The sequence below is a fragment of the Schistocerca americana genome, chromosome 3 (genome assembly GCF_021461395.2).
Source record: "Schistocerca americana isolate TAMUIC-IGC-003095 chromosome 3, iqSchAmer2.1, whole genome shotgun sequence".
NCBI classification, from domain to species: Eukaryota; Metazoa; Arthropoda; class Insecta; order Orthoptera; family Acrididae; genus Schistocerca; species Schistocerca americana.
Genome location: NC_060121.1, coordinates 39,987,149 through 40,006,944, shown reverse-complemented (window position 1 = coordinate 40,006,944; position 19,796 = coordinate 39,987,149). Strand labels below are relative to the sequence as shown.

At 40.5% G+C, this 19,796-nt stretch overlaps 1 protein-coding gene across 1 annotated transcript in view; it reads right to left on the bottom strand.

Moving 5' to 3' along the window:
- LOC124605305 (F-actin-uncapping protein LRRC16A) overlaps positions 1 to 19,796 on the bottom strand; it is a 528,830-nt gene that overhangs the window by 89,266 nt on the left and 419,768 nt on the right. Inside the window, exons 23-24 of the mRNA XM_047136886.1 lie at positions 7,498 to 7,636; positions 2,698 to 2,899 (exon numbers count right to left, since the gene is read on the bottom strand). Coding sequence (XP_046992842.1) covers positions 2,698 to 2,899; positions 7,498 to 7,636 — 341 coding nt within the window. The remainder of the gene's footprint in view (positions 1 to 2,697; positions 2,900 to 7,497; positions 7,637 to 19,796) is intronic.

The window sequence follows — 19,796 nt, the reverse complement described above, 5'->3', positions numbered from 1 at the left end:
GTGCAAGGTCCAGACTATGTGGTGGATGCTGGACCATCTCCCACCCAAATTTATTAATTAATACTGCAGTGTTGGTCACAAAGGTCATGATGCCAACTTAACTAAATTTTTAATAAAGGTTGCAGCATTCACAGTGGTCCATATTCACCAAAGTCCACCAATAGTACACCATGAATATCCCAGAACACTTCCACAAGCACTTTCCCAGCAGACTGAGTCACTCTGATTTTTTTTTCATACTGGTGAACCAGCATGTTTCCACTCCTTAGAGGCCTGCTTGGTTTCGGGTGTGTAGTGGTATGCCCACAACTTATCGCCAGTAATGATTCCTTTTAGAAAGTCTTACCTTTCTGCGTCATACCATGTTAAACGATCCAAGCTTGTCACCACTTACTGGCAATTGTGATTGTCTGTCTGGTTCTTACACACCTAGCAAGCACTAAATTTACAAAACTTCAAAGTGTACATCTCACCATAGGAAACGTTGAACAGCTGTGATAAGAAAACTTCCTGGCAGATTTAAACTGTGTGCCCGACTGAGACTCGAACTCGGGCCTTTGCCTTTTGCGGGCAGGTGCTCTACCATCTGAGCTACCGAAGCACAACTCACGCCCGGTCCTCACAGCTTTACTTCTGCCAGTATCTCGTCTCCTACCTTCCAAACTTTACAGAAGCTCTCCTGCGAACCTTGCAGAACTGGCACTCCTGAAAGAAAGGATACTGCGTAGACATGGCTTAGCCACAGCCTGGGGGATGTTTCTAGAATGAGATTTTCACTCTGCAGCAGAGTGTGCACTGATATGAAACTTCCTGGCAGATTAAAATTGTGTGCCCGACCGAGACTCGAACTCGGGACCTTTGCCTTTCGCGGGCAAGTGCTCTACCATCTGAGCTACCGAAGCACAACTCACGCCTGATCCTCACCGCTTTACTTCTGCCAGTATCTCGTCCCCTACCTTCCGAACAAGGACCGGGCGTGAGTCACACAGTTTTAATCCGCCAGGAAGTTTCATATCAGTGCACACTCCGCTGCAGAGTGAAAATCTCATTCTGCTGTGATAAGATTCGCAGCTGCGCATGCTGGTTTTCCAAAATTGCTGCCTCAATGGCTCCAACATTTTGCGGGGTTGCAGTTGTTACCAGCCACCCAGAGCATACACGCCACACATGTCCATGCCAGTTTCACTCATGTTATGCCCTTTGGCCCACAAATATCGAACTACACTTTGCTGTTCTTCACTAATTGACAACAGTAACATGCACACCATGTATGTTTTGTAGTTCAGGCTTCTCTCACTAGAGCTGCACATGAAAACAAAATGCCCTCTGTAGCGCAAACTTCAAGCTATGCCATTGTGAAGTTTCAACATTCCATCTGTAATAGCACGGGAGAAAAAATTATTGTGTGTTACTTTTCAATTCTTCCTCGTACATGGTCACTAAGTGATATAAATGAACCACTGTATGTGCAAACAGGAAATTTGATTTGGAGAAATAAAAACAAATCTAAAATTATTAATGTATTACTGTTGTCAAATAAACACATTAAACTTATTTCTGTATTCATTGGACATTGTCTATTGAGGTGAAACTTGACACATTTCTTGATATTCACATCCCTAAATGTGAGCATGAAATAATGCGACAACTATGACCACAATACAGAATCCAGCAAAATTTTGGTATATTACAACAACGCTGAAAAAAGAATAGTAATTAACAATAATGATTTACTTATAATGCAAGAAAATGAAATGTGAATCAGAACTTGTTCAATTTATGAAGGTTTCTACTAACCTTCTAATTAAATTTTACATCAAGACATTAGGAAAAAAAAGGAAAAAAAAATTTTCATAGTCTTGAAATGAAAATACATCGCCTAATGAGTAATGTATTCCTTAACAGGCCATGTAAGGTTTAAACTAATACCATCAAGTACCCAATTTGTTAATAAAAAAACATTACAAAAATCTTTCAACAATAAGCAAATACCTTGACAGAAGAACATAATTTATGGAAACTAAGACAAAATTTTAGTGAAAAATTTTTATATATGTTCCTTAACATACAGATGATCATTGCCTTCGTCGAAAAAAGACAACCCCCCCCCCCCCCCCTTACACACACACACACACACACACACACACACACACACACACAGTCTCTAGCTGCTCAAGCTAAACAGCAAGCAGCAGCACATGATGGGAGAGGCAACTGGATGGTGAGTGTAAGGAGGAGGCGGGGAGGGATGGCACAGTACACAGCAGAGGTGGGGGATGGTAAAGTGCTGCTTGTAGGGCGTATTGAAGAGAGGGTAGGGCAGCTAGGTGCGGTCAGGATGTTAACGGAGGGTGGAGGGGAGAGGAGACAGCAGCAAAATGAACCCACCTGTTCCTGAATAACAAAGCTGTCTGTTTTATGAATATCTTTCTACTTAAACATCTCACTTTTGTCACATCTAGTATTAGATTAACAGTATTGAATCTTAACATGTGTCATTTTTGTCTTCTCAACTGGAATCGTGACCAGTATCAGTGGCTACTACCAATTTTTATATATTTCCTCCCGTAAATCCATTGGCTCCACTACTTCCTTATTTCTAAAACCGTTATGTAATTCTGCTTCCACTTGCTTTTTGTCTTCCATTTCGTTACATTCTTATTAAACTCACCAAAATTAGTTGTCTGTAGTTCTAACCTGTCATCAGAAACTGGAGACACAAGTGGTGTTGTTGATCCGGGTCGAAAGAAAGTGTCGAGACCTTCAGAAAGACCCAAACCATCGACATCTGTTAACTCTGAAGGACGTAGAACAGGCCTCGTTGGAGCGCGTGTTTTTGCACGACGTGGGCGTCCCTTCACAAGATGTCTTAACCGTAATGGGCCACAATCAGGTGATTCTGCAATACAGAATTAAAACACAATGTTTCAAGACTTCAAGAACATCAGGTATTCATCAAGTTGCCCATATGCAATGGACTTAAACTAAATCCTAAATGATAAGGCTTCTTTGTCAAGAAATGCTGAGCTTAAGCCAGCAAGAAAGCAAGAAACAACAGGCATACACAATGGTATTTGACCAATATATCAAAAGGCATACAATATGGCAAGCTGCAACCTCAAATAGCATTATCTCCTTGGTTTACCAATTGGAACAGGAACAGACAATTTATAACTACAATTTATTATGTGCATAATAGAACAGAGAGTGTGGAAACTGTTTGATGGAGTATGTGGGAACAATAGGTTGACACCAGGATAGTTGCGGAAGCAGAGAAAGTGCTGTAAAGGTTGCAAAACAGCCAAGTGTGTTCTATTCAGCTGCATGTTGTGTCACAGTTTGGTGGCAGCCATTCATCCTTGTGGATGGCTGGTTGGAACTCCCAACAATATAAAAAGCTGCAGCAGAGCTGATATATGACGTGACTGTTTTTACAGATAGCTCAGCCTTTGATGGGGTAGGATAAGCCTGTGACAGGACTGGGTGGGTGGATTAAGCAGGTCTTGCACCCTGGCCTGCCACCGGGATATGACACTTGTGGCAATAGGGTGGGATTGAGAGTGGCATAGAAATGGACTAGGATGTTGTGGAGGTTTGGTGGGCCATGGAACACCACTTGAGGAGTGGACAGGACCATACCAAGCCATGATATGTACCAGTCCGGTGGTGTTAGATGGCTCCTTTGTAACTCATTCTTGGGATTCATCGAAGGATTGCTGTGTGTGTGTGTGTGTGTGTGCGTGTGTGTGCGTGTGTGCGCGCGCGCGCGCGCGCGCGCGCGCACACTCTCACACACCCGTTTTTGTAGATATATCTGGTGGATAGTGCCTGTCTGTGAAGGCCTTTTTTGAGACCTTTAGCATAACGGGCAAATGAGATCCCCTCGCTGCACATATGCGGTCCCTGGGTGACCAAGCTGTATTAGAGGGATTTTCTGGCATAGGAGAGATAACAGCAATCGAAATGTGAACCAGATGAAGCAGATGGGAGAGAAGCTGTTGATGCTGTGAAGGAATGAGGATGGAGTGTCTTGGCCCTGAGTCCACTTCATAAAGATGTCAATGTTCAATCACTTATTTGTGTGTGACCCAACTAACAACAGACACTGTCTACGTGACGTTGGATTTTTGTATCATGCTATTTTTTCTTTTTTACTATTATGGTCTAATCACTTTTTTGGTCGAATCATTTTTGTATCATGCTATTTTTTCTTTTTTACTATTATGGTCTAATCACTTTATGAGTTGTTTACAGTTGTGACATGTATTGATCTTTTATTTATTCTCTAATTCTCTAAGTTTTTCGTAAGTAGCAATTCACAAAGTGTATAAGAGAATAACCATTAAGAAAGATACTTTGTAAATGTGATGGTCAATGCCAATTGAAAAACAAAATTTAAAAAAAGAAGCTGCATGTATAAATTTGTACCTAAAGACATGTGTACAGTTGTACACCTACACTAATGCCCATATAGATAGATCTGGTGCGTGACTGGATTTTCAAATCTGCTATTTTAAAAAATATCACAGGCAAAGAAAAACAAGGGGAAACGACTAAGAAACTTTTCACAAATAGATTTTATCTTAATGTTATAATGTAGCATACCTGCTACATCAACGTCAGCAGAAATAATACTGATGTGTGCAATAAGACAGATTATGTCTGTTCTGTCAGCACCTCAGATATTAAAAATATTTCCCATGAAACTTTGCACAGTTGAATGTCTAGCTTTTGAAAAAATACAATGCTAAAAGCCAACACCAACGTCTTACTCAACATATATTGCCTACATGCCAACTACTAAAAAGCAAGTGCGGGCACCACATTTCTGTTCACTGTTATTCTTACACGGAAGAATACAGCAAAAGACATGCACTGTGAAAACTTTCGCTGTTAAGGTGCACTGCAGGCATTAAGAAAATATTAAAGCTATTCATGAACCACTTAGAATGGCAGTTTGTACAGCCCTTCCTGCCTAGTGCACGATCAGCAAACAAGCAGACACAGCCACGACATGAGAACCTAACACCGCACAGTGCAAATTCCAAAGTGCACAAACGAGTTTTAAGCATTTAAACCATACTGAACGTCTCTCAAATAATTAATTTTTGAATGATTTGCAGTTCATATTGACAGCTAAACTGTTGCAAATTTATTTGTTACATGAGTGAGTATGACAGGAAAGAAAACAAAGATAGTGTGTCGCATTATATTACGAACAACTTCCTTAAATCAGGACTTCAATTTGGTGACATATTTTATAACAATTCCTGTAGCACAGTTGTTCTGATAATTTTTGAATAATACATATTTTACTAACAATGAAACAGTTCACTGTTTATTTCCTGCAATCATCAGGAAAAAGCAATGTGTCTACTGGATGACAAAAATCAATGTTTTCATTACACTAGACACACCTGACTAAATATTAAAACTTTCAGGCACTTCACAGTTAATAGTAGATTACAGAACTTGAGTGGAGTAAGAAATGGTTTTGCCTGCTGTCTCGTATGTTGTGCTATGTACTTGATTGAACTTGTAAAATGTTGTGGTGAAAACTGAAACTGCAGATATGTTTGAAGTTTAACATAGTGCTAACCTTGAATGACAGAGAGCTATCAGAAATTATACTGTCTGTCAATTTTCTGAACAATGCTTTAAGCTATTGAACTCTTCTTACACTGATTCTTAGCACTGGCACTGTCATACACGAGACTGTCTTCTGTCTGCTCAAAATGATACAGTGTGGTTTACATGCAGTTCTTGCATGAAAACAGACTAACTGGCTATATACACAGAAATTTTTGGAAAAACAAGAAGCAGTGTTTACATGTCAGCTATGAATTTCTCTACAGTGTTACATATTAATAACATATTCAGTACATATTTACTTGAGGTTAACCTTGTAATTTTGTGGCTTCCTTTTTTGTATATTTTCCTGAATCTATTTAACCAGCCAAAAAAGCCTGGAAATCAGTAATGGTCATCTCATTTGCAATTTAATGCACCCAGTCTCTTAGATCTCCCTCAGTAACAGTGCACTGGATCTCACGAGCAGCTCTAAATCTTTCGAATAGTTTTTCTTTCAGACTTTCATGAGTTTAATTTTAGTTCATATTTTGCACTGTGTGCAAATATTCTTCTATTTATACAATTCGTGTTCAGATTTTATGAAATGAAACAAGTTTCCGCACTGCTTAAGTTTAAGTACTTTCTCCCCCCTTTGTTTAACCAAAACTCAGCCTTTTGTTTGTCACTGACAGATGTTACTGCAAGTTTTCTTTGGTCTTGAAAGGCAGTCACTCTAACTACAATTCGTGGAATCATCCAAGTCATTTCCCATTTCTTCTAATAGCCATATTTCCACAATTACTAATGATATGCCGACATCATTTGAATGAATGTCCAAGAAATTAACTAATAAATAACGCATATGCAGGTCTTCAAGAGAAGTAAGTGATTTCAGTTGCACACTACATTCTTCATATTTCGCACTTGCAAGGTTGATAACATTAATTGAATTCCATATTACTGTTAAGCTCTGGAACCTGCACAAAGACAGACGCTATTAGCGAAGTACTGCTAATTATTATGGATATTAAATGAATTGCAAAGTTGTGCAATTAGTAACTTTGAACAATTATGTCAGAAACTATCATCGGAAATTGCAATTTGCTTTTGTAAATTATGATCATATTGTGCCATGTTATCTGTTTCCCGATATGCCGTCAACCAAGGATATGTACTCCTGTGTTGCACATGTGCTGTCTGCTACAGCTATAGCAGTAATATACATTTTTCCAGCCACTTGACGATCTAAGAAACTAGAAATTTTCAAGATATTTTTAGAATAACTTGTAGTGTGTCCTAGCAGCTGAAATTCTAACATTATGTTTTGTTTGGTGCATTCTTCTTCTGTAAAAAATTTTAGGGCACGTCTCAATATGTTGGATTGAAGTGTTCCCTCATTCGTGTAAGAGACGTAACATGAAATTACATGTTTTAATAAAAACTTTTGCATGTTTGGCCATGTCATTCTGAAAAACTAAAAGCAGATATAAAATATTTCTCTTCCGGACTTCTTAAATGCCCTGAAGAGGAGAATAGCACAGATGATCAAATACTCATTTTATGGTTGTTTTGAGTGTTGTGTAATTTATCCCAACTGACATTGGTAGTGAAATTCTATGCACTTGTAAATTATATGTTGTTCTCTTCTTAGTCATACGGGAACAGGCTGTATGTGACTTACTGACCATCCAACCAACTGGATTATATATTCCAATTGTGAATTTGCACATGCATGTATGTGTGTGTGTGTGTGTGTGTGTGTGTGTGTGTGTAAGGGTAGAAGGATGACAGACAGAGAGAGGTGATACATTGGGAAAATGAGGTGCGAAAATAGGAGAGAATAAATTATGTAAAACTATGACAGTTTCCTGAAACAATAAAGTAATGCCACGTAACAGCTTACTGCAATTTAGTTCACCTGCTCACCTCTTTCTGAGCAGGGCAGTGGTGGAAGCAAATCTGGAATGTCATCAGCTGAAAGACCCTCTATACTGTCTACAACAGATTTCGGTCTCAGTTTGCGACCGTGGAGACTTTTTCGTTTTGTAGAGAGGTGTGGAGTGGCCTGTAAAACACAAAATTAAATTCAGATAGTATTTCTATACCATCTCTATGGTACACATCAAATTGTCTGGATTTGACATGCTGCTATAGTGACAAAATGACAGTATCAACAATATGAATACTGACACCATTGTATTGATAGATTAAACAATGGAAAATGCAGACTGGATTAACAAGAATATGAATTAGGATTGATTGCTACTCATTACACAGTTGAGGCATTGAGAGGCAGAGAGGCACATTTAAAAGTAAGCTAAGCTATTGCACATAGGTTTTCCTTCACACACACACACACACACACACACACACACACACACACACACACTGTCGTCTAAAGGCACCGAGCGAGGTCCTCAGTGGTCCCGGACAACAGTGGCAAAGTGTGTGCGAGGTGCTTTTCTAAATCTGAAGAAGGGCTGTGTCTGATCATTTATTTTCATATGTACTTTTAAATGTTCCTGTCTGCTGCTGAATGCCTCCTTTATATGCAAGTAGCAACCTAGTTAATTTGTATTGTTGCTATACTGATATATTCAATTCAATTCAGTACCTCCTACTTAATTATTTGATCCACCCATCCAATCTATATTACCACATTTTGAAAGCTACTATTTTCTTCACGTCTAAATTTTGTACTGTCCATGTTTCACTTTTGTTTCACTGTATTCCACACAAATACTTACCATAAATCGGAGTTACTTGGACCCAAAATGTTAAAATGATTTAAGCCACTCCTGCAGGGCCGGTGAAAGCCCAAGTGCCACCCCGGGCGAGCTGCTAAATTGCCCCCCCCCCCCCCCCCCCCCAAATTTTATTTTTTCATTTTTTTACAAAACATTTGTGGAATTTTATTTAAAGAAATCTGCAGGAAATGTCAGCAATCAATTGCAATTTTTGTTTAACTTTTCAGATCTACCTACATTTCGGCCACTGAGTGGCCAGTCTCTAAGCTTTTAATATGTGCTTACATCTAAACCGTCATGTTGACAGTTACATTCAGCATGACAGTATAGACGTAAACATTAACTCAAAGCATTGAGAATAGTCACACTGTGCCCGGATCTTGTAGATCTGAAAAATAAAAACAACAATTGCGACTGATTGGTGACATTCTCTACAAATTTGTACAAAACAGTCGCGGGGCACCAGCTCAAAAATGGAGTCAAATCTGATTGAAGAAATCTAGCTAATTTTAATAAGCCTTGTGAATTTACAAAAATGTTCAAATGTGTGTGAAATCTTATGGGACTTCACTGCTCAGGTCATCAGTCCCTAAGCTTACACACTACTTAACCTAAGTTATCCTAAGGACAAACACACACAGCCATGCCTGAGGGAGGACTCGAACCTCCGCCGGGATCAGACACACAGTACATGACTGCAGTGCCTCAGACTGCTCGGCTAATCCCGCGCGGCATGAACTTACAATTAACGTAAATAAACATTTTTCAGTGGTTGTGAACAGATAATGTATCCAACAGAGAACAATATATATTTACAATTTAGCGACAATTTGGTTTGAACAATAATATTTACAATAACTATTTAATGTAGAACAAAATAAGAAACAACACAGTAAATAACCAAGACACTGATCATAATACAAAAATTTTAAAAAAATACTAGACAAATCGAACCTTCCTGGCTTTTGCTTGTGCAAACTCTTTCACACAATCTGTGTAATTTAAGTCCTCTGCAAGCTCGTGCTCAATTGATATTGTTGCAAGATCATTCAAACGAGTTTGGCTCATCGTTGATCGGAGGTATGTCTCTATCAATTTCAGTTTTGAGAAACCCCTCTCTCAACTCGCAACTGTCACTGGGAGTGTTAGGAGAATTCTCAGAGCAATGTTAACATTAGGGCAAAAATTATGTCTTCTTATATACTTCAGAGTCTCTTTTGGACCTCTTCCAGGTTTCTACAATGCTGAAAGCGCTTTTAGTTCTTCCCTCAACTCCAGTGCATCAATGTCGCTTGACTCGTGATCTTGCAAAATCGCGGCGAGGTTTCTACACTTTGTGTTCAGGCTGTCAGGAGGTGTATTCTTCAGCTCGCTGATGTCATAGAGAAAATCAAAATAATCACAATGAGATTTCAGTTGATTGAATCTCTCATTCAAAGATGTGGTTACTGTATCTAAAAGTTAATAGTAGAATTGAATCTTGTAACGTTTTGTTGGGTCATCTATTGTCTCATCCCTTCCTTCATAAGTGAAGTGTATTGGCTTCTTACTTCGTCACCAGGAAACACTTACCTGTGGTAATGTTAGATCTTCTAGCTCTAATTCTGTAGCCAATTGTTTGGAATCTGTCAAGAAAAAGACAAACTTTTCTTCTGTTCTGCAGGTCTCAAAATATGCTTTCGTTTTTTCAAGCATTTTCACGGCCTCAGAAACATTTACGTCAGTGGTCTGGAGGGTCTTACTGACTACACTGATGTGAAGCAGAACGTCGTACAAGATTACCAGAGAAGTGAGAAAGGAGTAATTTTTTATTTGATTCGCAAGTGACGTTGCTTCATGAGCGGTCATGCCATCAAATTCTTCTGATATCTGAACCAGTGCATCATAAACGCCTCCAATTTGAAACCTCATTGGGGTAAGTCATTGATGTGACTTTTCCACCTAGTATCGCTCAGTGGCTTCAGCGACAGGTTAAGCAGATACTTCAAGACATCCCAATGTTGAACGGAGAACGAGAAGTAGTCATACAAGCTTTTCACTGTCTAAAACACGGAAACAGCATATTTAGAAGGAAAAGCGGCATCATTTACAACAAGATTCAATGAGTGACTTTTACACGGTACATAAAATGCTCTCTTGTTCATGTCTGAAAATTTTTTTCTGGAGACCAGACTTCTTTCCTTTCATGTTTGCTCCATTGTCATATCCTTGCCCTCTCATATTACACAATAGGATTTTTTTTATCTTCTAAAAACTTGAGTACGACCCGTGTCAAAGTGGAGCTTGAAGTGTCTGGCACTGGAAGAAATCCCAGGAAATGCTCCCAAATTCGGACATTGTACACCCCGTCGAGTCTTGTCTCCTGGACGAAACGTACCACAACTGTCATCTGCTCAACTTTTGAAATATCTGGTGTGCAATCCAGAATTATACTGTAATACTTAGCAGAATTCATCATTAATGGAATGTTGTTGGTTATAGATGATCCAATAAGATGAATTATTTCATTCTGTGTTTCTTTTCCAAGATAATGATGACCCTTGTTCTCACCTTGCTTTGTACTGTACAGGTGCTCCATCACATCTTTTTGAATAATTCAACGAGTTTCAAGAAGTTTCCGTTGTCAGGCTGAAAGAGTATATCTCAAAGGCAGACATTGCCAACCCAGGAAATGAATTATTCCTGTTAAGCGCTCAAGAACATTTTTCCAATGTTCATTTTCAGTATTCAGAAGCCTTTGATGATGGGTGTCGACAGTTCATGACTTTTTCAGTCCTTCGGAAAACAAGATCCACTTTTTATGTGAATTCAAATGCTCGGTAGACTTCCCATGACTTTCGAGATATGAAGCAAGGTGCCGCCAGTCGCTTATACCATTCTTTGCCATTTTTCTGTAGATGAAGAAAAAAGTTTGCAACAAAAGCAGAACACAGCATCCTTCTTCTTTGAGTACACCAACCAATGTCTATCTGCTTCTGCTAAATTCTTCAAAGAAAAGCTGTAGTGCACAGGGCTGAAATGCCGGTTGTCCGCGCTTCAGGAAATTCTTCAGCTTCCTTAATGGGCTCTGGAGGACCTCACATGACCAAAGTCGTTTGAATGCAGTCGTTCATACACTACTAGCCATTAAAATTGCTACACCAAGAAGAAATGCAGACGATAAATGGGTACTCATTGGACAAATATATTATACTAGAATTGACATGTGATTACATTTTTACACAATTTAGGTACATAGATCCTGAGAAATCAGTACCCAGAACAACCACCTCTGGCTGTATTAACGGTCTGATACGCCTGGGCATTGAGTCAAAAAGAGCTTGGATGGCGTGTACAGGTACAGCTGCCCATGCAGCTTCAACACGATACCACAGTTCATCAAGAGTAGTAACTGGGTTATTGTGACGAACTAGCTGCTCGGCCACCACCGACCAGACGTTTTCAATTGGTGAGAGATCTGGAGAATGTGCTGGCCAGGGAGGGAGGGAGGGGGGGGGGGGAGAGGGAGGGAGGGGGGGAGAGAGGGAGGGGGGAGAGAGGGAGGGAGGGGGGGGAGAGAGGGAGGGGGAGAGAGGGGGGGAGGGGGGGAGAGAGGGGGGAGAGGGAGGGAGGGGGGGGAGAGGGAGGGAGGGGGGAGAGGGGGGAGGGGGGGAGAGAGGGTGGGAGGGGGGGAGAGAGGGTGGGAGGGGGGGAGAGAGGGAGGGAGTGGGGGGGGAGGGGGAGAGAGAGAGAGAGAGAGAGAGAGAGAGAGAGAGAGAGAGAGAGAGAGAGAGACAAATGACCACAAACTCCAGCATCTCAGTCAGAATGCAAATATCGCGTGACATGCAAGCAGCAGTCTGAAGGGAGTGGGGAGGGGAAGGGATAGTAGTATACGGGTGGGGAGAGAGATGAACGTTGTTTGGTGGAGTGTGCAGTGACTAGACTGCGAACAGGCACAGTGTCAGGAGGTTGTGGGGCAGGTGTATGGAGGGGGGGGGGGGGGGGGGAAGGAACAAAACAGGAGAGGAGTAACTAAAGACAGGCGGAGGCACTGGCAGAGGGATGCAAATAAACAGTGTGAGAGACAAGAATGGAGCGGAGATGATACGACAGAGGGGGTGGAAAGTGTTGGGTGGATGGTGTGAGAACAGTGTATTACTGTAGGTTGAGGCCAGGATAAATACAGGATCATGGAATATGTTGTAAACGTAACTCCCATTTGCGCAGTTCAGAAAAGCTGGTGGTGGTGGGGGATCTGGATAGCACAGGTTGTAACGCAGCCATTGAAATCAAGCCAGTTACGTTCAGCTGCATGTTGTGCTACACATTGTCTTACTTTGCCCTTGGTTTTAGTTTGGCACTGGCCTTTCATTCTGGTGGACAGCTGGTTGGTAGTTGCACCAACTGTGCACCACTGCACAGCTTTCGACATTAGTGTGACTACCAGTCTGCTGTGCACCAGGATGAACGGCCACCATTAAATTGTGGCAAAGATCATAGTACCCCACCCTGTGGCACAACATGCAGTTGAACATAACACACTTGATTTCACTGGCTGCTTCACTACCTGAGCCATATGGATCCTTCCCCCCAACACCAGCTTTTCTGAACAGCGCAGATGGGAGTTGTGCTTATAACATGTTCTCCACTCTTGTAATTATCCTGGCCTCAACCTGCAGTAATACACTGTCCCCACACCCTCCAACCAACAGTTTCCATCCCCTGTGTTCTACCGCCTCCTCCCCATTCTTGTTTTTTGCTCCTTTTTTCCCCACCTCCCTGCCCCACAACCTCCTGACGCTGCACCTGTTGGCAGTCTAGTGCCTGCACACTCCACTAGACAGAGTTCGTCTCTCTCCCCATCTGCGCACTACAATCCAATCCCTTCCCTTCGCCCTTGCCCTTTCCCACCCCCCTCCAGATTGCTGCTCGCCTCCCACATGATGTTGCATTCCGACCCGAGATGCTGGAGGTTGTAGCAGTGTGTGCACGAGGGTGCTTGATTGTTTGTGTTGTGTGTGTGTGTGTGTGTGTGTGTGTGTGTGTGTGTGTGTGTGTGTGTGTGTGTGTGTGTGTGTGTGTGTTTTTTTTACTGATGAAGGCTGCAGCCAAAAGCTATATGTGACTGTCATTTAATCATGCCTGTCTGCAACTTGATGTGTCTCTTTTACAGTAAGTAGCAATCTATCTTTTCCTACATTGTTATAATAGAGGGAAACATTCCACGTAGGAAAAATATATCTAAAAACAAAGATGATGTGACTTACCAAATGAAAGTGCTGGCAGGTTGACAGACACACAAACAAACACAAACATACACACAAAATTCAAGCTTTCGCAACAAACTGTTGCCTCATCAGGAAAGAGGGAAGGAGAGGGAAAGACGAAAGGATGTGGGTTTTAAGGGAGAGGGTAGGGAGTCATTCCAATCCTGGGAGCGGAAAGACTTACCTTAGGGGGAAAAAAGGACGGGTATACACTCGCGCGCACAAACACACACACACACACATATCCATCCACACATATACAGACACGTGTGGATGGATATGTGGGTGTGTGCGAGTGTATACCCGTCCTTTTTTCCCCCTAAGGTAAGCTTTTCCTACATTGTTGTATACATTCATATGTATGCCACGAACAGCCACAATACTGTCTTTTTTTCCTTCCAAAGTTTTTGCATTTCTGTGTTAGGTTTCAGAAATATGATGAGTTGTTTCGAATTGCTGTTAGGTATGATTTCTGACAAATGTTTGTTTACATTCGCTTACAACCTCATGTCTCAAGGTTTCTGAGGCAGTAACGAGTCAGCAGAGGTAACATTCTTTTTATAATGACCAAATCTAACATATTTAGCAATATTCCATTAGTGTTCCATATTTAAGGTTTTTTGTTGCTATAGATATTATTTTACCAAGATTGGACTCTGTGGAAGCTGTCGTAGGAAATTGGGTAGTGGGATACATTGTGGAAACTGTAGCAAATAATTTCAATGCAGGCAATATAGTGAGAGAGACTCTGTGGAGGTCATTGAGCAATCTTCCTGGAACTGCATAATTTGTAGCAAAGAGAGAGCTGACGAGGATTAGGGGAGACAGCGGTGAGGGAGGTAGTTGGGAACTGGCACCCAGTAGGAGGGCTAGCAGGAAGAGGACACAGCCTAATAGTTTAGTTGTCTCTACCAGCCAGCCAGAGGTTAGTGGAGAGGAGCATCTAGATGAAGTACAAGTAGGATATGTGCAGTAGACTCTGCCTGCAATCACGAAGGTTAGGAATAACATTAAAATGAGGACGAAGAGAGTACAGCTGATAGGTAGCAGTAGTGGCAGAGGTATAGGCCCTCTGTTACAGGAGAAGTTAGGGGAGGAGCACCACGTCGCCAGCAAGTGAAAGTCAACTGCCGGGTTGGATCAGGTGACTGAGTGTTTACAAGGATTTCATGAAACAGGATCAGTTAGTGATAGTGGGTGGGGGCAGGGAACAACCTGGACAGGGACGAGGCATACAATATAGGTGGTGACCTGACTAAGATAGCTTGCCCAACTGGTGGCACCAGTATGAGCTCGGTTAAGGCTGTTCCAGCGGCACCACGGGCCTCATCTCGGCAATGCAAGGTATGTCAGTGCAGAGCTGGAGATGGTACCCACGACCGATGGCATGGCACACATTTTGTTGATGCCAGTTGGTATTATCGGGAGCTACACTAGACACGGTCTGCACCTCAACAGGTCTGGGACAGTGATGATGATGATGGAGTTGATTGGTTAGAATATAGTGGCTGGGTGTGGGGCCACACATGGTCAAATATCTGTTGTCATGGGTAGAAGTAGTATGGTTTTTTTTTCTTTTTTTCTTTTTTTAGGATACATCATGACAACAGGCTTCCCTCTCTTACAAGGATCTCAACCAGCTCTGAGACATCTGGAACATGTATGCAGGACAAATTATGTGCCACCCTAGAGTGTACAAAAACCATGGAAATTTGCCCAGAATGATCTATTATCCATCAAAATGTGCAGTCCATAAAGAACAAAGTACAATGGTTTGAAGTTGAATTATAGTCATTGAGCAACAAGGTAGTACGCATTACAGAGCACTGGTAAAGAAATGGTGAATTGCAACATATAGTGTTATCATCATTTGAATGTGCAAGTTGCTGCTGCAGGTCTACCCCAAAGGGTGAGGGTTAGGTTTCTGTATAAGGTGTGGCACTTACTTTAAAGCTAGAGAAGATCTGATCATAATTAATGTAGATGAACATTTTGTATTCTCAGCCACTGAAGTAACAAAGCTAGAACCTATAAGCAGCTGATTACTCTGTGTATGGTAATAGACACTTTCTTCAACAAATTAACTGGAGTCCTGGAAATGGTCTCAGCCCCCAAAACTAGCATAATGACATGTGGAGACATGAATTGTTGAGAGTAAAATTAGCAATATCTCCCAAAACATTTTGAGCGCTTTTGATGTGGCAGAAATGGTAAATACTGCTACGATGGTTTCAGAAAGTTCAGCTTCAGTTTAACACAATGTACTTACAAACAATGATAGGGAAAATTGTGAAGATCTTGGTATTTTGGAACATTTGTGTAAGATAAAGTTAAAGTGAGGCTCTGTGAAACCTAAAAAAGCTGCACACCTATCAAAAGAATTTCTAAGATCAAAAAGATACATACTTTTTCTGGGGCATTGGCAAATGAAACATGGGAAAGTATATGGCAAGCAATGTAGATGCCAAGTTCTCCTAATTTTGCATATTGTTTAAATTATTTTTTGAGATGATATTTCCAAAAATAGCCACATCTATTTCTATAGGAAAGAAAAATTGATAGATAACTGCAAGTCCTAGAAAGTTCTCACAGACAGCTAAATTTCTAAGTTCCTTGCAAAAGTCCTGCACTAATTCACAGTTACACCATTACAATCACAGATATAAAAAAAGTACACAGGAGGGTACTGCTTTTGACAAAAAATTCATTCAATGAATAATTAAAATAGAATGCAGAGAATAAAAGCTAACTGGTGTGGGAGATTACAAAACAACAGACTGGAAAATGCAGACACACGAGTAATAATACACAAATCAAAAGGTGGAGATAGCATTAAAAACATTTCTCAGGAACTAGCGTATTCTGTAACTGATTATTTCTCTGGTATTGCGGAGAAGCTGCAACAAAATCTTCCTGACACGCATGTAGCACCCACAGTGACTTATATAGCAAACACATTCATGATATTCTCACAGCAGAGCTTCAAGTTAGGAAGCCCAACAATTAAAAATAGGAAGTCAGCAGGCATAGATGAGGTTCACATCTCTGTTCTGACGGCATGCATAAATAGCATACAGTCCCCACTAACAAAACAAAATAAATTAATCTTTCAATTGACGTGTTTTCCCAGAATATCTGAAGTATGACCAAGTGGTGCCCTTGCTAAAACAAGGTAATGTGGAAAGTATTGAAAACTACAGGTCAATTTCAATGCTGTCTTCATTCTTGAAAATAATTGAAGCAATCATGAAAGAGAGACTGACAAGTAACATGAGTAAATACAATATCTTTAACAAAGCACAGTTTGGTTTCAGAAGTGGATGAAGTACAATATCAGCCACTGCCGAGTCCACAAAAGTGGTAGTTGGGGCTCTTGATAGGTACGATAATGTTACAGGCCTTTTTTTTAGACTCATTCAAGGCTTCTGGCACTGCTGCCAATAAAATACTACTGAGAAAACTAGAATCATTAGGTATGAGAGGAAAGCAAATGATTGCTTTTAATCTTACTTCGAAAACACCTTACTAAAGGTGGAGATAGTTCGCATTACTTTTCCTGACTGTGTAAAATATGGAGAAAAAGTTCTCTTTGCCAATGACAACAATATCACAATCACTGAGAAGATGCCAGAACTTTTATTAGAGAAAGCAAGTAAAACCCTCAAGAATGTTTAAAATTGGGCAGTATGTGATAAATTAACATTGAACACAAAAAAGTACAGAATGCATTTCAGCATAAGAGAAGGAAGCAACTCTTGTCACTTTAAGCACATATTATATCTCTACAGATTGTGCAACAAACACACAGTTTTTAGGGATGAACAATGATTGTCAGCTAACATTAAATGAACATACAAAGATACTGACAAAAGGAATGTCATCGGCGTGCTATGCTCTCATTGTGTTTGCAGAAGTTTGTTACACACAGTGTTCTGTGGTGACATAGTGTGTCTGCAAAAGCTCAATTCTTAGCTATGGTCTTCTTTTCTGGGAACTGAAAGCACAAAATATGGACACAGTTTTTAAATTGCATAAAAAGGTCATAAAAAATAATAATAGGAAGCAGTAGTCGGGCTCATAGTAAAAAGTGGTTCAAAAAATTAGGCATCCTTTCTGCACTAAGTGAGTACATATATCAATCCATGGTGCATATCAGGGAAAATATTACTAAATACTGCACTGACAGTTCTATTCGTAACAAGGGAACAAGAGCTAGTTTGGATAATATATACCAAGTAAAAATAAAATAAAACACGGAAAACAGTATTTTATATCAGGAGATAAAATTGCATAAGAAATTGCCAAAGCAAGTGAAAAAGATTACTAAAACATGTTTGTTTAAAAAGGCAGCTAAAACGTTCTTCATAAGTAATGCATATTACAAAATTAAAGATCACCGAGCGGACTCAGAGTTGTGGACAGTAATGAAAGGGGATACCACAGCACCTTGCCACTTTTCGGTACATGGTTATCATTTTGTGTTTCCACAAGGATTGTGTGTCAAGATGTTTAATGCATGATTGTAATGTCCACTGGCTTAGTTTTTCAGGTGGACACTTGAGGGTGTAGTCAGGAAGTGACACAAGGGGGCAAAGCAGCATCTTCCCACCCCAGGAGTCATCAGTGTTTGAATCATTTTAAAAAACCATAATCTGTCATTTAAAAGTGTAGATGAAGAAAGTGAGTCTCTGATCACAGAAAATGTAAACTAGAGAAAAACATTGCATTGCTTCAATTGATACAGGGCTGAGACACGTCAGTTGCCGCTGAAGACAGCATTGTTCCAAGAGAAGGATGGAGTAGTAAAATTGGTATTTCTGAAAATTCCACATTCCAGGACATTGTTGTGATGAAGATGTGATTACGTCCACGCAGAAGATTGAAGCAAGTGAAATGCTTATGAAGGAATACAGGTAGGAGATAGCAGTGACAGTGAGGAAGAAGAAGAAAAAGAAGGAAAGGCACTGTGTCAAGATTCACTGCTGCTGTGCAAAAAATTGATATTGTCAGCAATTTCTTTTCCTCTTTTAATGTAGATGACTCAATTCTAACCTATATCAAATAGCTGGAGAGACAACGTCTTTCACTGCAAGATGTTGAAAGGACAAAACATAAAGAAATCTTGATTTTAAAAAATTACAACAGATGTGTTCTGTGAAAAGAGTAATAACTGCATATTTACTGCATTTAAATTTGTAGCACAGGGTAATTAAATAGCACTTATATCATCTAAACAAGCTTTAATTATGATTCAGCATCACTCCTTCCAAGTACTCTGCATAGCTCCCATTTCAGGAAAATCCTTATTTAAGGGGAAAGACATTGGTTCCCAAGAGATTCGTTACAAAGGGGTTTTACTGCATGTATGCCGTGTCTTACTGGCAATGTATTACCTTGAAAAATCCTATAACATTGTGAGATGATCCTTATATATAAAAACAAAGATGAGGTGACTTACCGAACAAAAGCGCTGGCAGGTCGATAGACACACAAACAAACACAAACATACACACAAAATTCAAGCTTTCGCAACAAACTGTTGCCTCATCAGGAAAGAGGGAAGGAGAGGGGAAGACGAAAGGAAGTGGGTTTTAAGGGAGAGGGTAAGGAGTCATTCCAATCCCGGGAGCGGAAAGACTTACCTTAGGGGGAAAAAAGGACAGGTATACACTCGCACACACGCACATATCCATCCACACATACAGACACAAGCAGACATATTTAAATAGACATAGTCTTTAAATATGTCTGCTTGTGTCTGTATGTGTGGAAGGATATGTGCGTGTGTGCGAGTGTATACCTGTCCTTTTTTCCCCCTAAGGTAAGTCTTTCCGCTCCCGGGATTGGAATGACTCCTTACCCTCTCCCTTAAAACCCACTTCCTTTCGTCTTCCCCTCTCCTTCCCTCTTTCCTGATGAGGCAACAGTTTGTTGCGAAAGCTTGAATTTTGTGTGTATGTTTGTGTTTGTTTGTGTGTCTATCGACCTGCCAGCGCTTTTGTTCGGTAAGTCACCTCATCTTTGTTTTTATATATAAATTTTCCCACGTGGAATGTTTCCTTCCATTATATTGAGATGATCCTTAGATGTGTAAGAAAAATAAATAAACAGTATCCTGTCATATACATCTCATCAATCCAGTATACAATACAGGAGGGGGGAAACAGATTTCCTGTTACAGCCTGGTGATATGACCACTCTTGAACACATTAAACTGTTCATAATTGCT